The sequence below is a fragment of the Salmo salar genome, chromosome 14, assembly GCF_965601325.2.
Source record: "Salmo salar chromosome 14, fSalSal1, whole genome shotgun sequence".
Classification (NCBI taxonomy): Eukaryota; Metazoa; Chordata; class Actinopteri; order Salmoniformes; family Salmonidae; genus Salmo; species Salmo salar.
In genome coordinates this window covers 67,590,700-67,612,500 of record NC_138304.1, presented here as the reverse complement: position 1 = coordinate 67,612,500, position 21,801 = coordinate 67,590,700, and the positions used below count along the sequence as shown (strand labels likewise).

The 21,801-nt window shown below is 44.4% G+C and overlaps 1 protein-coding gene across 1 annotated transcript in view; it reads left to right on the top strand.

Annotated features, from left to right (window-relative positions):
- Positions 1–21,801, top strand: part of LOC106570050 (exostosin-1b) — a 114,887-nt gene that overhangs the window by 86,425 nt on the left and 6,661 nt on the right. Inside the window, exons 5-10 of the mRNA XM_014141986.3 lie at positions 3,915–4,047; positions 5,703–5,821; positions 7,699–7,794; positions 13,275–13,364; positions 16,980–17,140; positions 19,531–19,702. Of these exons, the coding sequence (XP_013997461.1) occupies positions 3,915–4,047; positions 5,703–5,821; positions 7,699–7,794; positions 13,275–13,364; positions 16,980–17,140; positions 19,531–19,702 (771 nt within the window). The remainder of the gene's footprint in view (positions 1–3,914; positions 4,048–5,702; positions 5,822–7,698; positions 7,795–13,274; positions 13,365–16,979; positions 17,141–19,530; positions 19,703–21,801) is intronic.

Sequence of the window (21,801 nt, the reverse complement as noted above, 5' to 3'; positions counted from 1 at the left end):
CTAGCCCTGCTCAAACAAACCTAAAAAAAATCAGCTGCTCAACAGTACCTTGATAAATGGGAAAGGGGGATTCCTAGTCAGTTGTGCGACTGAATGCATTCAACTGAAATGTGTATTTCATTTAACCCATCCCCTCTGAATCAGAGAGGTGCGGGGGGCTGCCAGAATCATCTTCGGCGCCTGACCGGGTGTGTTTAAGCAGGGCTGGATAAAAAGCCTGCAAACCCAGATGGAGGGTTGATGACGGACCACATGTTTTATACAGTAGCCTATCAGGGCAGTATTTTACTTTTGGGGGGGGGGGGTTAATGGCAGGAGATATAATACATGGGATTAGAGACCAGCAGCCTTCCATTGTCAATACCAGTGATGGTAATGGTTATTTTGTGAAGTGGTTCCTTGCAGCATACAACACAATTTTGTCACCTTTTTGACCGATGGTGTTAAAGACCCTATTTTGGGGGGGAGACAAGTGACTTGAGCTTTCGGACAAGTGGCTAAAAAGGTGAATGTCCACCGCCGCTTTCTTTTTTCCGTCACCTCTGCTATCAATATCTCTCTCTTCCAGAGTTCCAATGTCACGCTAGCCTCACTGCAATCTCTCGGTTTATTCCCAAGTCTCTGTTTCATGCTAGACTTATCTTATGCCAGCCAGCCTTGCACACAAACCCCTCACAATATAGTATCAAATGGATGCCCCTTACCACTCTGAGCACAAGATGTTGAAAATAGATATTTTAAACAAAAACAAAGTATTTTCAATAATATAACAGCACCTGTTTGTCACACACAAATGCACGCTTCACTTGCTCTTCTTTTTTATCTCCAGTATTTTCCACAACTAGTCAAATTTATTCCACACATCTGACTTCCCCTTAACCTCCTGAGCAACCAGTAAACATTCCCCCATTTCGAGTTTATTTGTCACGTCCTCTGCATCCATTTTGCTGTTAGGAGTGCATGAGGTGCATACATGTGTCACGTAAAGAGAGCAAGGGTTGAGGAAATGGGGAATTGTTTTCGTAAACAAATGAGGGATTTCAGTAAGAACTTTTCAGTCAGAAATGGCTTTAATTATGTTGCAGCTTCAGCAACACGAAAAACACAATATTCTGTAGTGATCGCTGCAGCAGGGAGGAGAGGGAGATAACAGGTGTTAGTCACACAGTCACTTGCTGTCATTTGTTTTTTAACACAGCCCAGCATGTCTGAGCCAGGCCCGGCAAAATCAAATCAATTGCGGTCGGACTCCCTCTAGTCATTTGTGTCCTAATTATTTCATCAAACAGTGAGCTTAAAGCAGCAGACAAGCTCAGTGCATATAGATTATTTAATTAAAACACATAGGATGAGTCTATGTATATGGAAAAATATATATTTTTCTTAGTCGGACAGCCCTAATGTCTTTTCAACATCTTTTCAATGCTCATAGGGCACAGTGTACGCAATAGCATTGCACCAATCTCAAATGTATCCATTTTCTACACAGCCTTGGCGCTAAACCAACCTCTTGCCCCACAATCTCATCCATATCTCCATTCTGGGGATTCATGCTAGCCTCCCACCACCCTGGTGGATATCTCTAGTCTGTCCCGCCAATCACCTTTTATCTCTACTAGTCTCAACCTGGGTTCGCTGCTATCTCACACACACACACACACGTCTCAGTGTCTGGGCCCCGGCTTGGCGGTGGCACCCAGACCTAACTGTGCTGAGGGGGGATTGTAACACGGCACAGCCCGGTGACTTAGCCGTGTTGTTGTTTATGTGGCGAATGTGTTCAAGAAAGAAACGAGGGCTAAATGGGTAAGCCAGAGCTAAACGAGTAAGAGATTTGGTGGGGGGGGGGGTTAGAGGGGTGAAACGGGGGGTGACATATGTAAATGGCGTTGCCTTGGCAGCACCGAGATAACGAGTGCCATGGTTTATTCATTCGGCGGTGTCTCGCTCTCTCAGCTGCAGATCTAGGCCGATATACACACACACACACACACACACACACACCCATCTCTCTCGACAGATTTAATCTCCTCACATACATTCACTCCCTGTCATCCTCTCCCGACTTCACACACAAACCAGCGTCTGTGTGTGGCGGGCGGCTCATTTGGCGAGTGAGTAAACAAGCGAGAGAACAAGCCCAACCAATCAAGTTGCGTTTCCTGTCAGGAAGTTGAGATTGTTTCGACCAATCACAAAGCCAATGGAGCCTTCCCTGTTCCCGGCACACCTATTAAACGCACCTGTTAAACGGAATTACAGTGCGTTTCCAAAAGAGAGTGGATTCATGTATCATCCTCCTAATTTGCTAATTGTAGCTGTTGGGAGGCTACACTGTGTCGTCATCATGCTCGGCCATGACTCACAAGGGGAAGGATTTCAGCCATGCAAGAAAGATAGCCCCCCCCCCATAAGGTCTTAAGGCCCCAGTTTTAAGTTGGTGACTGCATTTTATTGAGAGGCTTAAGGATTCCAAGTTAATTTGTTGGGTCGAGGTAAATTCTTATTGACTGCCCTGAGGAGCCGTAGCAGCAGAAAACTGCCTCTGTCATTAATTTTTTGCCCCCCTTTATCCCCGCCTTCGCAGATAGTTTTATCGCTTTGTCAATATTATTACAGTATTGTACACAGCTGTGATTGCACGGGTCTCCCATCTCCAATTACTCAAGCAAAGAGCAAAATGACCTTTTTAAGAAAACAGATTAAACATCTCAAGGAACGGTGGGGTCTGAAGGGACATACTTTAAAACACACTTTTTGTCGTAATGTTTTTGTATATGGTTGTATTTAACATTTGTGTGACTGTCATTGTCTATCAGTGTGTTGTTACTTGTCGTGTTTTTTGTGGACCCCAGGAAGAGTAGCTGCTGCTACTGCAAAAGCTTATGGGGATCCTAACAAACAAAGACCCCTCCAGTGGTATTATTACTTCCCGTCTCGAGTCGCCTCTGTCGCTTTCTATCTACAACCACCCGAGACTTTTCACATTGTTGCCAAGCCAACGGCCAAGTCACCCTGCCACCTAGTCCACCATCTTAGGGTTCAATAGAGAGCCATAAAACACGGCTGCAAACCTATCTGTTTTACGGAAAGCAATTTAGCCCTTGCTCAAGGGCACAGTGGTAATATCTCTTTCTTGCGTGCCTCAATAACACAGCAGAAGCAAATTGCATCCCCCCTCAGAGAAAGCAACAGGGGAAAATGGCCGGTCCAGTATTGGTGTTTGGATGTGAGCGACTGGTCTATTTGTGTGGGAAATGAAGGAGTGGACTCCTCATTGGAGTGACTGGTGTTTCACTAAAGCATAACTGGTTTGTTCGGGTGTGTGAATTATGTTTTGGGCATAGCTTCTATTTGAATGACTGATGGGTGTCGGACTGTGTTACAGATTTATTTGGACGTCTTGTATGTATGCGGCTCCTGTTCGACGTCTCGCAGTATTACGTGGCTGAAACGTTTTAGAGCGTTGCAAATAGAAATCAAGTAATACGGTTGATATTACCCTGTTGCCATCTGTAGTTTACTAAACCGGATCAGTCGACTACAGGGGTCTCCAACCTTGTTCCTGGAGAGCTGCAGTACCCTCCTGTAGGTTTTCTATCCAACCCCAGTTGTAACTAACCTGATTCAGTTTATCAACTAGCTAATTATTAGAATCGGGTGCGCTAGATTAGGGTTGGAGTGTGAACCTACAGGACGGTCGCATTCCAGGAACTGGGTTACATAAGCCTGGTTTACTGCATTATACAGCTATCTGCAACATTCTGAATGTTTCAATCTACTGGACACACCTACCACCACCACATTTAATTAATAATATAGACACTAGGGTTATCTGTTTTGAGTGACTGGTGTTTAGTGTCTATATGAATGTTTTGTTGGTTTAACCTCCAACCGTCCGCTCTTGCCCTCAGATCATCCAGGACCGGGTGCTGCAGCAGGAGTCCAGGAGCACCTTGATGTGGAACAGCCACCCCGGGGGGCTCTTCGCCCTGCCACAGTACTCTGCCCACCTGGGAGACTTCCCCTTCTACTACGCCACCCTAGGTGAATACTCCTCTCAATCAACCAACCAACCAATCAATCAATGTGGCCTTTTCACACCAGCAGTTGTCACAGTCCTTTTACAGTTACCCGGTCTAGACCCCAAAGGGCAAGCACAAGCAGAAACGCGTTGGCTAGGAAAAACTCCACTTCTCCATCGCATTCATTGCATGGTAGAACCAGTCGTTCAGTATCTGTGTAACAGCAGTCCTTTATCCAAGAATTCTTGAGCGCTGTTTTAGGGCTACACATGGAAAGTTACCTTGCTCAAAGTTGCCTTACTGGAATATATCAACTCATTATGTGTTTGGTCAAGTAGGACGTACTACGTACATACAATCTTTGTTATGGGTAGAGTCCTTGTGTCTTCTTAAACATCGCTCTTATCCTATAATATATATACTAGCTACTAGCTCCCCTTCAAACATCCTTGAAATGAGAAACCATTGTTTCCAGAATCTTGACCGCCAGCCGTGACAGTCTTAAACAACCTATGTAGCTGACACGCTGTCCCACCTTATCAATTGACTTGTTACAGCGGCTATAACAAACCATTACTCAAAGTACCCTTGATTGATGCTCGCATTAGGCCCACTGACACGCCAAACGGTCAGTCAGTCAGATGTTCGTTTCACTCGGCGAACACACCATATACCACTGCGTGGTTCACCAACACAAACTGTGCCTCTAACAATCTGTGATCTCAAAGGCCTTTTTATGTGTCCCAAATAGCTGCTTGTTCCCTAATATAGTGCACTACTGACCAGAACCCTATTGGCCACCGCTCAAAAGATAGAGTTACACGGAGGAAAATAGCACACTATCTTCATCTAGTCGATGTAGTCGGCTCTCTCAATTCACAACCCCTTTGATCGAGCACCTCGGTGCGAGGCACAGATATTAAAACAATCGCGCAGTGACAAGCATGGATTACCCCGCGGTGAGTTTTATTTGTTTGTCACAGAGCCGACGATTTAAGCATGTGGACGTTTTAAAGAGACCAGGTGGAGGGTGGAGTGTTGGATGCCTAAACGAGACAGATTCTCCTGTATTTTATCTGTGTCGTAAAGACATTGAATCCAATCTGTTATTACGAGGAGCCAATAACTCGACTCTAGTTTGTTTGCCGTAGTTCATCAAAAATGATTTGTGTTGGGGATGTGAATCGTACACCCAGTGGGATCAGTCATTTAATAAGAAGTCTCCTTTCATCTCGTAAACAATGAGGTCATAATCAACTGGTTATGTAAGCATGGTCTATAAGTAAATACTAAAGCATAACCACCGACAACTGCAATGTGAAAACATACAGAGAAGGAACAATTTAGGTCCAGTTTAGTGTGATTTCTCCCAAATGTTTTGTCATTTTTTTAGTTGTCAGATTTTTGCTATGCCTGCGGTAATTGAGGATAATGACTTTGAACAAACTGATGGATATGAAGATATCAAAAGAAATGTCCCTAGAGGAGGCTGAACTTCTGAGAATCACCAATATTTGTGTCTCTTTGTTCAGTTATATAAGACAGATTGACGTCAATATCCTACTTTGTTTGTCTGTGTTCCAGCCGTCCAACTGTAACAAATATTATGTTTGTCTGTATTCTTGGTATCAAACCTCACCAGTGATACTGTACGTTTTGATCTGTGTTATGTTCCAGGTATAAAACCGCACCCCAAGTTCACAGCAGTCATCCATGCAGTCACCCCCCTTGTCTCCCAATCCCAGCCCATCCTCAAGCTGCTGGTGTCTGTTGCCAAATCACAGTACTGTGCACAGGTAAGAAGCCACACACGTGTGTGTGTGTGTGTGTGTGTGTGTGTGTGTGTGTGTGTGTGTGTGTGTGTGGCATGTGTGTGGCATGTGTGTGTGGCATGTGCACATTTCTGTGTGTCCTTTCAATTGTCAACTCTCCCAAAACACAATATTACTCCAACTGTGAGCGTTTTTGCCGAGCCAGTTTTTAAAATGACACTTCTCCAGCACCAATCGAGGACCCAACCTCTCTCTACCATCTCAGAGTTAACTGCTGTGGATTGAATTAGAAAGGTGGGTATGTACCGATCGGGAATCTGTCTCCATGGTACCAACTCCATCTCTCTCTCTGTGTGCGTGCCTGTGGCTGTGCGTGCGTGTCCATCTGAAAGCCCCGTGGCCCAACTGGATACAAGTAGTATTGATCCCTTTGCTGGTTTTAACCAGGGCTGGGGAAATAAACCAAAGTAACCCCCCCCCCCCCCCCCCCCCCCGATGTACTATAATGTGTTACACACACACACACTCCACCCTAATGCTTCTTAGATGTCTCCCAACGTATAGGGAGGTGTGCAACCCTCCCGTCTATAGAAGTGTTTTGTATTCGACCTTCCAGGCTCCCTGTGCAAAGTGGAGAGCCAGGTACACATTAAATTGATCAACATTTTCTATCATCTCGTTCTCAGCCCACAAAGACTTCCATGTTGAGGGGGCCGGGGAAGTGGACGAGGAGGTGGAGAAAAGAGGGATATAAATAATGAATGGGAGGGAGAGGGAGGGCGGGGGAGAGAAAATTGGGAGCAAGAAAGCCTTTGAGCCGGCTCTGGCAGAGACATGCATGCAGAGATTGTGGACCTCCTGCTGTGTGTGTGTGCGCTCCACAGTTTTACAGAGGAGTAGTGTGCGTCTGTCGCTCACATCACTGACAGGCACACCTAGACACACTCCCACGGCAACACAAACGGGAACACACTAAACACACATACATACAACCCACTTGAACATGCACACTCTCCCCTCTCTCTCTCACACACCCACCCACCCACCCACCCACCCAGCTGGCAGGTTGACAGAGACACCATCTGCCTGCCAACTTCTGTCATCATCAGGGGAAAGCAGGAATAGATCCATCTAAGAACGGATTCTCACGTTGCTCTGACAGTGTGTCTTAGCACTGTCCATTCAACACATTGCTCATCCCTTTACAAGCCATCATCCATCCAGCCATCGCTCTACCTGTCTCTCTGCCTGTCTCTCTCCCGTACACGTTATCGCCCATGTCAGCTGGAGAAAAACAAAAGCGTGTGTGTGAGAGATGAAGCGCCGCAGAGGGACACACCCGTAATCCCTGTGTAGTCGTACATTCAGGCTTTGTGTTGTCCCTCCATTAAACATGCATGTGGCTGGGTGTCAAAGTCAAGTGGATCGTTAAGGTTAGCTCAAGGTATAATTACATGTTAGGGAAGTCGGTCACAAGGGGCACAGAACACACAGTTCTCATGTAGCCCTCATGTAAAACATGGTCTGAGGCGCTATTGGTGAAAAGGTGAAAAGGGATCCCATTCAACAGACGCTTTGGCACTCAGTTCAATTTAACTGTGGTGTGTTTGGATGGATTGAAATGTCAGTTTTGAATTAGATAATGAGAAATGTAGAAGACGTACGATAGGGGAATGTGGTTAATAAATACAAATGCAAATGAAGTGTAATTTTAGAGCATCATATCTGTGATTCTCATGAGATCTCTCTCTCCTCCTGCTCTGTCTCCCTCTTTCTCCCTCTCCCCCTCCCTCCACCTTTACCCCTCCTATCTTCTCAATCACTGTCTCCTCTCTTTATCTCGTCTGTCTTTCTCTCTCCCCAACTCTTCTCTCCCCCCATCTCTCTCTCATCTGTCTCAGATCATTGTGCTGTGGAACTGTGACAAGCCTCTCCCTGCTAAGCACCGCTGGCCTGCCACCTCTGTGCCCGTCATTGTCATCGAGGGAGAAAACAAGGTGAGCTGGGCCATTTTGGTTTCTCTATGCCCCCAAGCTTCGTTCAATGCCATAATTTTGGCGTGTCTATGCTTTGATCGTCTGAGAACTTGACCAGAGTTTATAAACCCAGAGGCCCAACATCGCAATACTTCCGGGAACGCTTCGCGAAGAAGACTCGACAGACAAGACCGGGGTTTGTGGTTTTGGAAGTCAATGAGAGATGTGAAAAATGATTCCTTGGTAGTTTATTTTCTCTATTTCTAAAGACACAACCTAGATTCAATGTCTTAAAGGTGCTGCACATAGAATTTATCCCCTGTGTAGAAGCTACAGTGCCTTGCAAAAGTATTCATCCCCCTTGGCGTTTTTCCTATTTTGTTGCATTACAACCTCTAATTTAAATAGATTTTTATTTGGATTTCATGTAATGGACATACACAAAATAGTCAAAAATTGGTGAAGTGAAATGAAAAAAAATTACTTGTTTCAAAAGATTCGAAAAAATAAAAAACAGAAAACTGGCTCAGTTGGTAGAGCATGGTGTTTGCAACGCCAGCATGGCGTGTGCAACGCCAGGGTTGTGGGTTCGATTTCCACGGGGGGCCAGTACAATTTTTTTTTTTAAATGCATGAAATGTATGTATTCACTACTGTAAGTCGCTCTGGATAAGAGCGTCTGCTAAATGACTAAAATGTCAAATGTAAATGATGGTGTGCGCATATGTATTCACCCCCTTTGCTATGAAGCTCCTAAATAAGATCTGGTCCAACCAATTACCTTCAGAAGTCACCTAATTTGTTAGATTGCACACAGGTGGGATTTATTTAAGTGTCACATGATCTCAGTATATATACACCTGTTCTGAAAGGCCCCAGAGTCTGCAACACCACTAAGCAAGGGGCACACCAAGCAAGTGGCACCATGAAGACCAAGGAGCTCTCTAAACAGGTCAGGGACAAAGTTGTGGAGAAGTACAGATCAGGGTTGGGTTATAAAAAAAATATCCGAAACTTTGAACATCCCACGGAGCATCATTTTAAATACATTATTAAAAAATTTCAAGAATATGGCACCACAACAAACCTGCCAAGAGGGCCACCCACCAAAACTCACGGACCAGGCAAGGAGGGCATTAATCAGAGATGCAACAAAGAGACCAAAGATAACCCTGAAGGAGCTGCAAAGCTCCACAGCAGAGATCGGAGTATCTGTCCATAGGACCACTTTAAGCCGTACACTCCACAGAGCTGTGCGTTATGGAAGAGAGGCCAGAAAAAAGCAATTGCTTAAAGAAAAAAATTAACAAACACGTTTGGTGTTCGCCAAAAGGCATGTGGAAGACTCCCCAAACATATGGAAGAAGGTACTCTAGTCAGATGAGACTAAAATGTAGCTTTTTGACCATCAAGGAAAACGCTATGTCTGGCGCAAACCCAACACCTCTCATCACCCTGAGAACACCATCCTCACAGTGAAGCGTGGTGGCAGCATCATGCTGTGGGGATGTTTTTAATCGGCAGGGACTGGGAAACTGGTCAGAATAGAAGGAATGATGAATGGCGCTAAATACAGGGAAATTCTTCAGGGAAACCTGTTCATCTTCCAGAGATTTGAGACCGGGACAGAGGTTCACCTTCCAGCAGGACAATGACCCTATGCATACTGCTAAAGCAAAACTCAAGTGGTTTAAGGGGAAACATTTAAATGTCTTGGAATGGCCTAGTCAAAGCCTAGACCTCAATCCAATTGAGAATCTGTGGTATGACTTAAAGATTGCTGTACCCCAGCGGAACCCATCCAACTTGAAGGAGCTGGAGCAGTTTTGCCTTGAAGAATGGGCAAAAATCACAGTGGCTAGATGTGCCAAGCTTATAGAGACATACCCCAAGAGACTTGCAGCTGTAATTGCAACAAAAGGTGGCTCTACAAAGTATTGACTTTGGGGGGTGAACAGTTATGCATGCTCAAGTTTTTTGTTTTATTTCACAATAAATATTTTTGCATCTTCGAAGTGGTGTTGTTGTGTAAATCAAACGATACAAACCCCCCAAAAAATCTATTTTAATTCCAGGTTGTAAGGCACCAAAATAGGACAAATGCCAAGGGGGTGAATACTTTCGCAAGCCACTGTAGGTGAATTGCAACAGCACTAGGCTGCGTTCAAAACAAATCTCTCCCTCCCCCACATCCCAGCCAATCGCAGCACTGGTGGGTAAGTAATACTGTGAAACACCATCTTTCCACTATAACTGCAGATATATTATGGACATTTTCTTAAATTACAATGCAAAAATAAAAATACATTCTATGTGTAGCACTTTTAAGTAGCTGAACATGTTAATACTCCAACCTCGTGAAATCGACAAACTGACACGTCTTCATTTAGTCAAAATCAACCTTATATTGAAGGAGCGCCTTCGATTTTGACTGCATGCACATGTGAGGTTCGGTGCGACACAATCGTTATACCTGATGGCGTGTTTCCGCGCATGAGCTTAACTAGCTAACATCGCCATGACATGGCCATAAAGTGTGATCAGGGATTTCTATTGGAAAAGCAGTTTCTAGGCATCTTCATACTAAACCATCCTTGCCCTTGGAGCTGCATAATGCATATGCATAAAATAGCAGATGTCATAAGCTGACAGCTGACTTTGCAATTCCAGGACATAAACCATTGTTTAGGTAAAGTAGGTAGTTGAGGAAATGTCCTCTAAAAATCTGTTAGGAGATTATCTTGACAACGCTTTGTAGTCTGTCAGTGTTCCCAAGGGGGTTCGACTAAAGTGTCTTGGTGTCTCTCTGCCCTCATCGTGAGAGGTCAAAGTTGACACAGGAAGTGTGATCTGAGTCGGTAGTTTGAAAGGCTGAAGTGGGGTGTTAGTCAGGCTCACTCAAATACCACAACCTTTGTTGAGCTGTCAATCAAATTGACTGGTTTCTCTCACTCATCAGTCCCAATGGAGCGGGTGGGGTTTTGATTTCTCTCCACATCTCTGGTTTTCTTACGCTGTCAATCACAGAGGGAGCGTTGTCTTTGACTGTGGGTCGGCGACAACGGACGGAGTTGAGTACCACCCAGGTCTGTGGTTTGTTACGCTTGCGGCGGGCTCGTTGTTTACTGTGGCGGGCCCAGCCAAACGTGGCACGCCTCTCTGAGCCACCAGCCCAGTAGTGGGTAGTATGAGCACAGAAGGAGAGGAGCTATTCCTGGCCTCTCTGGGCTGGCATGGTGGCCATGCGCCCACTGCTTTACAACGTTTCAATTTAAGGCCCAGCGAGCCACCAAGCAATGTTATTGTGGTTTACACAACACATTTTGTTTGCCCTTTCTCTCACTCTGTCTTTGTGTGTCTCTCTCTCTTGCAGTCTTTCTTTACCCTCTCTCGCTATATGTCACTGTTTTTCTCTTTCCAACTTTCCTACCCTCTTTCTCTCTTCCCATCTCCCTCCTTTCTTCATCTCCCTCTCTCTCTCTTGCTCTCTGAGGAGTGTCGGAGGCTGATTCCTCCCTCTAAGAGCTTACATTCCTAGTGCGTACGAGCCCTCCCAGGAGAAAGTGTCACACTTCTAACGTTACAAACCATCTGTGATGGGAACACAAGTCTCATCCTCAATCCCCCCCACTCTTTCGCTCTCTTTACTCTCTTTTTCCACCACGTCAGTGGGAATGCAAAAAAAACGGAACGGAGGGGACGGATTATTTTTTTTTTGGGGCCTGTCTGAGCGACTAAAACGTGGCAAAACGTGGCTTGGAATTGTAGACATTTTGAGACAGTTGTGTTATCAAGTTGTACTTCTCGCCACATACAGTTCCACAGCACACAGTGATCTGATGAGTCATTTGGCTTAGGGTGCCAAGATGTGTTCCGTTTAGGGCACTTTGTGGCAGCGGTCGGTGGGTATGACGTGTTAAGAAGCCACCTGTGTATTTCTGACACATCAGCCTCTGTTCTCGAGCCTCTCTACCCAACGCTTTATGCATTATACACACACACTCCCAACACACACACACTATGCTTTATATAAAAGGCAACTTTTCGAAAGAACAGGGATTCTTGGAATGACCGACCTTCAGGGCTGAGTCTTTCTCCAGAAAAAAGGTTATGAGGAAGTGGGTGGCTGTTACAGTGTTTGAAAGGGGGGGTAGTGTGTGCGTGAAGCACGCGTTTGTAGCGTGTGCGGTTCTCTGGCTGAAAGTGAGTTTGTGAGGCTGTGTGTATGTGTGGGAGGTATTTCATTTCTAGTGAATATACAGTACCAGTCAAAAGTTTAGACACCTAGTCATTCAAGGGTTTTTCTTTATTTTTACTATTTTCTACATTGTAGAATAATAGTGACATCAAAACTATGAAATAACACGTATGGAATCATGTAGTAACCAAAAAATTGTTAAACAAATCAAGATTATATTTGAGGTTCTTAAAAGTAGCCACCCTTTGCCTTGATGACAGCTTTGCACACTCTTGGCATTCTCTCAACCAGCTTCATGAGGTCGTCACCTGGAATGCATTTCAAATAAACAGGTGTTCCTTGTTAAAAGTTAATTTGTGAAATTTCTTTCCTTAATACGTTTGAGCCCATCAGTTGTGTTGTGACAAGGTAGGGGTGGTATACAGAAGATATACCTATTTGGTGAAAGACCAAGTCCATATTATGGCAAGAACAGCTCAAACAAGCAAAAAGAAATGACAGTCCATCATTACTTTAAGACACGAAGGTCAGTCAATGTGGAACATTTCTTCAAGTGCAGACGCAAAAACCATCAAGCGCTATGATGAAACTGGCTCTCATGAGGACCGCCACAGGAAAGGAAGACCCAGAGTTACCTCTGCTGCAGAGGATATGTTCATTTGAGTTACCAGCCTCAGAAATTGCAGCCCAAATAAATGCTTCATAGAGTTCAAGTAACAGACACATCTCAACATCAACTGTTCAGAGGAGACTGCGTCAATCAGGCATTCATGGTTGAATTACTGCAAAGAAACCACTACTTAAGGACACCAATATATAAGAAGAGGCTTGATTGGGCCAAGAAACACAAGCAATGGACATTAGACCGGTGGAAATCTGTCCTTTGGTATAATGACAAAAAAATTTAGGTCTTTGCTTCCAACCGCGGAGTAGGTGAACGTATGATCTCCACATGTGTGGTTCCCACCATGAAGCATGGAGGAGGAGGTGTGATGCATGGAGGAGGGGGTGCTTTGCTGGTGACACTGTCTGTGATTTAGAATTCAAGGTACACTTAACCAGTATGGCTACCACAGTTGTATTTGCATCCCACTCTTGCACTGGGCTGTTATAATATATAATAATATATGCCATTTAGCGGATGCTTTTATTCAAAGCAACTTAGTCATGCGTGCATACATTTTACATACGGGTGGTTCCGGGAATCAAACCCTCTTTCCTGGTGTTGCAACTGCCATGCTCTACCAACTGAACTACTGAGGACAGTGTGCTGACCCTGTGTGCTCTCTGTCTCCCTTTGCAGGTGATGAGCAGTCGCTTCCTGCCCTACGAGACCATTGTCACCGACGCTGTGCTCAGTCTGGATGAGGATACGGTGCTCTCGACCACAGAGGTTAGTGTTCCTCCACACATCACTAAGGATACTGCCTACTACTATGTTGGAATGGGGGACTACTTTCTTTCTAGATCGCTGGTACTCTCCCTTGCTTTTCTACCCTTGAACTCTTTGCTTTTCTAAACTCACCTCACTCCACCTCATGCTGCTGTTCTTTTTTTTTGTGGCCACTCTCTCCCCATGTAGCTCCCCAGTCTATCCCCCTTTCCCCCTTCTCTCTTTCACTCCTCTCTCTCCAAATCAAGCTTTATTTGTCACATGCGCCGAATACAACAGGTATTCGGCGCATGTGAACCGCTTACTTACAAGCCCTTAACCAACAGTGAGGTTCAAGAAAGAGTTTACATTTTTTGCCAACTAAAGTAAAAAAATATAAAAAAAGTAACAATAATAATAACGAGGCTATATACAGGGGGTACAGGTACCGAGTCAATGTGTGGAACTACAGGTTAGTTGAGGTAATTTGTACATGTAGGTAGGGGTGAAGTGACTATGCATAGACAATAAACAGCAAGTAGCAGCAGTGTAAAAAATGGGGGGTGTCAATGTAAATAGTCTAGGTGGCCATTTTGATTCATTGTTCAGCAGTCTTATGGCTTGGGGTAGAAGCTGTTAAAGAGCCTTTTGAACTCTTTACTTGGTGCTCCGGTACCACTTGCCGTGCGGTAGCAGAGAGAACAGTCTATGACTTGGGTGACTGGAGTCGTTGACAATTTTTTGGGCTTTCATCTGATACACCTAGGATAGAGGTCCTGGATGGCAGGAAGCTTGGCCCCAGGGATGTACTGGGTCATACGCACTACCCTCTGTAGCGCCTTACGGTCAGATGCCGAGCAGTTGCCATACCAGGCGGTGATGCAACCGGTCAGGATGCTCTCGATGGTACAGCTGTAGGTGTCGTCATGCACTCTTCACGACTGTCTTGGTGTGTTTGGACCATGATAGTTTGTTGGTGATGTGGACACCAAGGAATTTAACTCTCGACTCCGCTCCACTACAGCCCCGTCGATGTTAATGGGGGCCTGTTCGGCCTGCCTTTTCCTGTAGTCCACGATCAGCTCCTTTGTCTTGCTCACGTTGAGGGAGAGGTTGTTGCCCTGGCACCACACTGCCAGGTCTCTGACCTGCTCCCTATAGGCTGTCTCATCGTTGTCAGTGATCAGGCCTACCGCTGTTGTGTCGTCAGCAAACTCCATCTTTCCCTGCCGGTCTCTGTATCTTTCCCCTACATCTCTCAGTCCATCTCTCAACCCTCTTTCTCTTTGCCTCCCTCTCAGTGTAGTGGCATCCAGACTAATGGGGCCTCAGCTCAGCTCTGTTTTTGTTCTGCTTATAGGGTTAATGATGTCACCATTGGCGTGACTCCAGGGCCCTCAGTGCTTTGTGTGGTGCTGCATCAGCACAAGGACCAGTAGTATAGTGCTATTTTTTGGGGGTGCGGGAGTGCAACACAAAAAATATGTAAATTACATAATTTCCTCCAAGTTTGTACCGACAGATGTAGCCAATTGAATAGCCTATCATTTATAGAATGTGCATAAAATGCATCCTCCAATTGCAAAGTCTGCCTATGACCACACACATTGTCTAAAGCACATTTCCCATTTTTAATACCTTCAAACACCAAGTTAGGCATAGCAGGCTACCTAATTTCAAAATAGGCAATGATATTTCTTCCCGGGGAAACGTCCAAACTTCATCTCCATGCCAATCATTTGATTCAGCTTAATTAGTTTCATGAATTACTGTTTGGTGAGCGAATTAGAGCAGATGGTGTTAACAAACTATTAGCCTTTCTTGTATTCTGTTTCAACCAAAGCATAAATCCTGCCCTCTCTGAGTTTTGTTGCTTGATTTAAAAAGAAAAATACTATTCTGCTTCAGCTAACCATCCTAACATATAATTAGAGAGGAGGTGATTGTGGTGTAACAGTAGCGTTATAGTCCTATGCTATTATATTAGGTTCTGTTATGTAACATGCACATTAATCATTATATGGTCTTGTAAGACATTGATTCAGCTTTGATCCCACTTTACTAAACGAGCGCCATTGTGGGACATGATCATGTTCTATTTGTAACAATAATAAGTGTTCAGTATTACTGTTAGGCGTAGAATAACGGATCGAGATGAGACATTTTAAGTGGCGCAGAAAGGACAGCGCCAGGATCGCGCAATGATGTTAAAGAAGTTAAGTGGTGCTGAAGGCTAGCTCTGCCATTCAGCCAGTTCAGGAACAAACAACAATCATTTGCGGTATAGCCTAACAGGACTGCTTTATTGCGAGTAGGCATTTCATTGTTTTGTGTAGCTTCCACGCAATAGAGGGAGCACCACACGCCTGACAGGGACCATGGCTGGCTGGCAGGTTGGCCCTATGAGAGTACAGAGGTAGGGAGAGAGCAGAATGAAAGTATAGAGCGCTCCAAGCCTCCCTCTCTCACTGCTTCGCTCTGTGTCACTTTTGTCCCACATGCAACTTTCTCTTCCTCCCGCTGTTATATACTGTAGTACGTAGCGGTCTCCCCTTTTCTCTCACATTTTATCTCTAGCGGCTTCTCCATTGCGCTCTTTCTCTATCCTCCTATCCCTCCCACTCCTTACGCTTTTCTCAATTTCTTGCTCCTCCCCATCTTTCTCTACATCGCTCTCTGTCTAATTGTCATCTCTAATCACATTGTGATCCCCTGCATATCGAGGAGCTCACCATTGTGGCTTTTTAAATGGAGGTGCTGTTTAATTTCTCTTTCCTGGGGTGGCTTTTCTCTTCATTCCTCGAGCACAGAGTTTGGCATAACACCATGAGAACACAGATGTTGCCGAGACGAGGTTTTGAGTGGGAGCCCATAAAGGCTGTTTTTTTGTGGCGACCATGTGGTTGCGTTATTACACACTCTTAATTTAGTCTCTGGTGGAGGCACTGCAGTCGTCCAAAATGGCACCCTATTCCTTACATAGAGCACTACTTTTGACGGCAAAAGTAGTGCACTATGTTGGGAGTAGGGTGTCATTTGGGACGGAGGCTCTGTTTCTCTGGCAGCTGCTGGAACCAGCCAGACTCCGTCTGATGTTTTCTCTAATTATTTGTTTAAATGCTTTGATCAGCCAGTGAGAGGTCAGCCAACTGCAGAGGGCTTTTGAAAACACTTTTTTGTAATGTCTGTTTGTGTTATGAGTTGTAATTGTGTGTGCGCGCATCTGTCTATGCACATGCACATGGAGAGAATGTGCATTCATTATGTATAAATGTGTGTCGAAGGGATACGTCAGGATTTTGCCAATACGGCGCTTTATCTACTTTCCCAAATGCAGATGAACTCGTGGATACCATTCTTACGTCTACGTGCAGTTTGAAGGATGTTGCTAACTAGTGCAATTACTAACTAGCATCAGCGCAATGACTTCAAGTCTATGGTATCTGCTAGCAAGTCATTGCGCTAACGCTAGTTAGCATTGACTCGTGAAACTCCCGCTAACTTCTTTCATACTGAACACAGACATTAAAATGGTATCCACAAGTGCATCTGACTCTTGGGAAGTAGATACAGGGTCTCATTGCCAAAATCCCTAAGTATCCCTTTAATAACCTGACGCTTTGGCTTCCTCCTCAGGTGGACTTTGCCTTCACGGTGTGGCAGAGCTTTCCAGAGAGGTTGGTGGGCTACCCGGCCCGGAGCCACTTCTGGGACAGTAACAAGGAGCGCTGGGGCTACACTTCCAAGTGGACCAATGACTACTCCATGGTGCTGACCGGAGCTGCCATCTACCACAGGTACAGAAAGCTACATTACAAGCTCTGGGGTGAATTCCCTTAGGTATAGATCTAGGATAAGCTTCATCTCCCCAAATCCTTAGCTTAACCATTAGTAGGGAAATGCAAAACTTACCCAAGATCAGTGTCTAGGGGCAACTTCACCCTACTATACAGTACAACACTACCAGCAGTGGTTGACTTGGACTGAAATACATTGGCTTGCAAGGGAGGGTATTCACCCCCCTTGGAATGTTCCTGTTTTGTTACCATACAACCTGGAATGAAAATGTATTTTTGGGGGGTTTGTATCATTTGATTTACACAACATGCCTACCACTTTGAAGATGCAAAATATTTTGGGGGGGTGAAAGAAACAAGAAATAACTTACGCGTGCATAACTATTCACCCCCCAAAAGTCAATACTTTGTAGAGCCACCTTTTGCAGCAATTACAGTTGCAAGTCCCTTGGGGTATGTCTCTATAAGCTTGGCACATTTAGCCACTGGGATTTTTGCCCATTCTTCAAGGCAAAACTGCTCCAGCTCCTTCAAGTTGGATGGGTTCCGCTGGTGTACAGCAATCTTTAAGTCATACCACAGATTCTCAATTGGATTGAGGTCTGGGCTTTGACCTAGGCCATTCCAAGACATTTAAATGTTTCCCCTTAAACCACTCGAGTGTTGCTTTAGCAGTATGCATAGCGTCATTGTCCTGCTGGAAGGTGAACCTCTGTCCCAGTCTCAAATCTCTGGAAGACAAACAGGTTTCCGTCAAGAATTTCCATGTATTTAGCGCCATCCATCATTCCTTCATTTCTGACCAGTTTCCCAGTCCCTGCCGATGAAAAACATCCCCGCAGCATAATGCTGCCACCACCATGCTTCACTGTGAGGGTGGTGTTCTCGGGGTGATGAGAGGTGTTGGGTTTGCGCCAGACATTTTCCTTGATGACCAAAAAGCTAAATTTTTGTCTAATCTGACCAGAATTCCTTCTTTCATATGTTTGGGGAGTCTCCCACATGCCTTTTGGCGAGCACCAAACGTGTTTGCTTATTTTCTTTTCTTTAAGAAATTGCTTTTTTCTGGCCACTCTTCCGTAAAGCCCAGCTCTGTGGAGTGTACAGCTTAAATTGGTTCCATGGGCAGATACTCTGATCTCCGCTGTGGAGCTTTGCAGCTCCTTCAGGGTTATCTTTGGTCTCTTTGTTGCCTCTCTGATTAATGCCCTCCTGTCTGGTCCGTGAGTTTTGCTGTGCGGCCCTCTCTTGGCAGGTTTGTTGTGATGCCATATTCTTTACATTTTTTAATAATGTATTTAATGGTGCTCCGTGGGATGTTTAAAGTTTCATATTTTTATATATAACCCAACCCTGATCTGTACATCTCCACAACTTTGGCCTTGGCCTTTTTGGAGAGCTCCTTGGTCTTCATGGTGCCGCTTGCTTAGTGGTCCCCTTGCTTAGTGGTGTTGCAGACTCTGGGGCCTTTCGGAACAGGTGTGTATATATACTGAGATCATGTGACGCTTAGATTGCACACAGGTGGAATTTATTGAACAAATTATATGACTTCTGAAGGTAATTGGTTGGACCAGATCTTATTTAGGGGTAGTCATAGCGAAGGGAGTGAATACATATGCACGCGCCACTTTTCTGTTTTTTATTTTTTAAACAAGGTATTTTTTTCATTTCACCAATTTGGACTATTTTGTGTGTGTCCATTACATGAAATCCAAATAAAAATCCATTTAAATTACAGGTTGTAATGCAACAAAATAGGAAAAACGCCAAGGGGGTGAATACTTTTGCGAGGCACTGTAGGTGCCAGTACTTATTTTGGATGCCGGTACTGTTTGTATTTCAGTGCAGGAACTTCACAATACCTTGGAGCTAATATTCTATAAGAGGTAAAGGAAGTCAAGCAGTAGAGAATTTGAGGTGCCAGTACTTGGGTCCAGTGAGCTCCTGCTCAAGTCAAAGCACTGACTACCAGTGGAGGCTGGTGGAGGAAGAAATCAGAGGACGGGCTCATTGTAATGGCATGAATGGAAAGGTATCAAACACTATTGAAAGTGACATCAGCCTCTACTGAACACTACTGTAGGAAGTAGCCTGAGGCTACATACGTCAGTCATGTTAAGTAGAGCATGTTGGATCCTATCCCAACCCTCATTACATTGTCTTTTTCATACAGTTGTTCAACAAAGACTCAATTCAGCACTGTCTATAAAACTGACATTGAACTGCTTGATTAGCGTTGATTAACTCAAAGAAATCGATCCAAACTCGATCTTGAGTACGCCGTCACAGATCTTTCCAAACACTTCCAAATCCCCCTCTCGACTCTTCTTCTTCTTCCCCTCCAGATATTACCACTTCCTGTTCACTAATGTTTTCTTCCTCCTCAGATATTACCACTTCCTTTACACAAACTTCCTGCCTGCCAGCCTGAAGGGCATGGTGGACCAGCTGGCCAACTGTGAGGACATCCTCATGAACTTCCTGGTGTCAGCCGTCACCAAGCTGCCGCCCATCAAGGTCACCCAGAAGAAGCAGTACAAAGAGACCATGATGGGACAGGTATATATTATAAACCGGGTAGTTTGGGTATTGGATGCTGATTGGCTGAAACAGCATTTCAGCCGTGTGTATATCAGACAATATACTTACGGGTACGACGCAAAAATATTGGTTTACGGTTCAATACATTTTTACTGTTCTAATTACGTTGGTAAACAAAAAGGTAATGGGTTCGCACTCAAGAAGATGTCGCATAAAGCTTACTGCCCTTCGTGCCTTCTCCCATACCCTATAATTCTGTATTTCTTTGTGACTAATATACAGGTAGACCAGAAAAGCCATGTCCCTGATTGGTAGATGAGTGGCAACCCTGATTAGAAGCACCTGCTGCTCATCAGTTGTTCTTCACAAATGCAGTTTTGAATTGAAATAAAATTGTACCTACACACTGAAAAAGGCTATAAAGCTGAAACGTCTGTGTACAGACGCAGTGACCATTATTTAAAAAATCTAATAAGGAAGTAAGCTTTCTGCGACGTCTTTTTGAGTGCGAACCCATTACACCTTTTTGTTTGTCTGAACTTACGGGTTATACGCACCAGACAAGCTTCTGGGTGAGCACGATGGTTGATTACTAATCATGTTGGTAACCAGTTTAAAATACCAATAAGGCCCGAGGGGGTGTGGTAAATGGCAAATATACCATGGCTAAGAGCTGTTCTTAAGCAAGACACAATGCGGAGTGCCTGGATATAGCAGTTAGTCATGATATGTTGGACATATACCACAAACCCCCATGTGGCGTATTGCTATTTTAAACTTGTTACCAACATGATTAGTAATCAACCATCGTGCTCTCCCAGAAGTTTGTCTGGTGCATATAACCTGCAAATTCAGATTATAAACTGAGTAGGTTCTAGCCCTGGATGCTGATTGGCTGAAAGCCGTGGTACACTACATGGACAAAAGTATGTGGACACCTGCTCGCTAAACATCTGTTTCCAAAATCATGGGCATTAATACGGAGTTGGTCCCCCCTTTGGTGCTATAACAGCCTCCACTCTTCTGGGAAGGCTTTCCCTTTCTGTGCGCTTGTGTGGCCTACCACTTCGCGGCTGAGCCGCTGTTGCTCCTACACGTTTCCACTTCACGATAACAGCACTTACAGTTGACCGGGGCAGCTCTAGCAGGGCAGAAATTTGACAAATGACTTGTTTGAAAGGTGGCATCCTATGACAGTGCCTATGAAATTCATGCTTACATATGTTTGAGCTGCTTTTGAAGCAAAAGTCGAATTGAAAACATTATTGCCGTTTGTTGAATTCAATTTTCATTATAGCAAGCTAGTGCTGATGGTTTGGTTAGTTGAAGTTAAAGGGCATTTCAACCAAATTTGAAAGCACAATACCAGTGTCAGCATATGTGGAAAAAGTTCCACCTGATGACGTCAAAAAATAAAACTGTTTAAAAACAGTGATTTCCAAGCGGTGACGTGGGGAGCAAGAAAATGGCCCTCCCTTGGGCTAGAAACCTGTTGCCTGTTTAGAAAAGGGAAAGCAGCACAAGAATATGACCCTTGTTCAAAAAATTATTTGTTTTCAAAGAAACTGCTGTTGTAGTTACTGAGATGAGTCCCAGCTTTCTGTGAGTATATACAGTTCCTTCAGGAGGAAATATGTGCTTAACAAGTCCCAACTTGCATGGACTCCCTCTGTGCAATAATAGTGTTTAACATGATTTTTTTTAATGACTACCTTGTCTCTGTACCCCAAACATACAATTATCTGTTGCGACCACAAAGACTAGTGAGGTTTTCCAGTGCCTCGCAAAAAAGGGCACCTATTGGTAGATGTGGAAAGCATTTTTTTTAAAGCAGACATTGAATATCTATTTGAGCATGGTGAAGTTATTAATTCGATTTTGGATGGTGTATCAAAACACGCAAGATGCAGGTGTCCTTTGTAACTGAAAAGCCAGAAAGAAATCAGATAATTCTGCATCCTATTTTGACAGGTTGCACATCAAAATATCACTTGTGCTTTTCTTGAATATGTTAGATGAATTGGCTTTCTTTTTAATCATAGTTCATCTCAGTTGTCTTACTTGGCACTGGAAAACAATGGTCTAGAGCCCTGCCACTAATGTAAAGTAACTGTCTA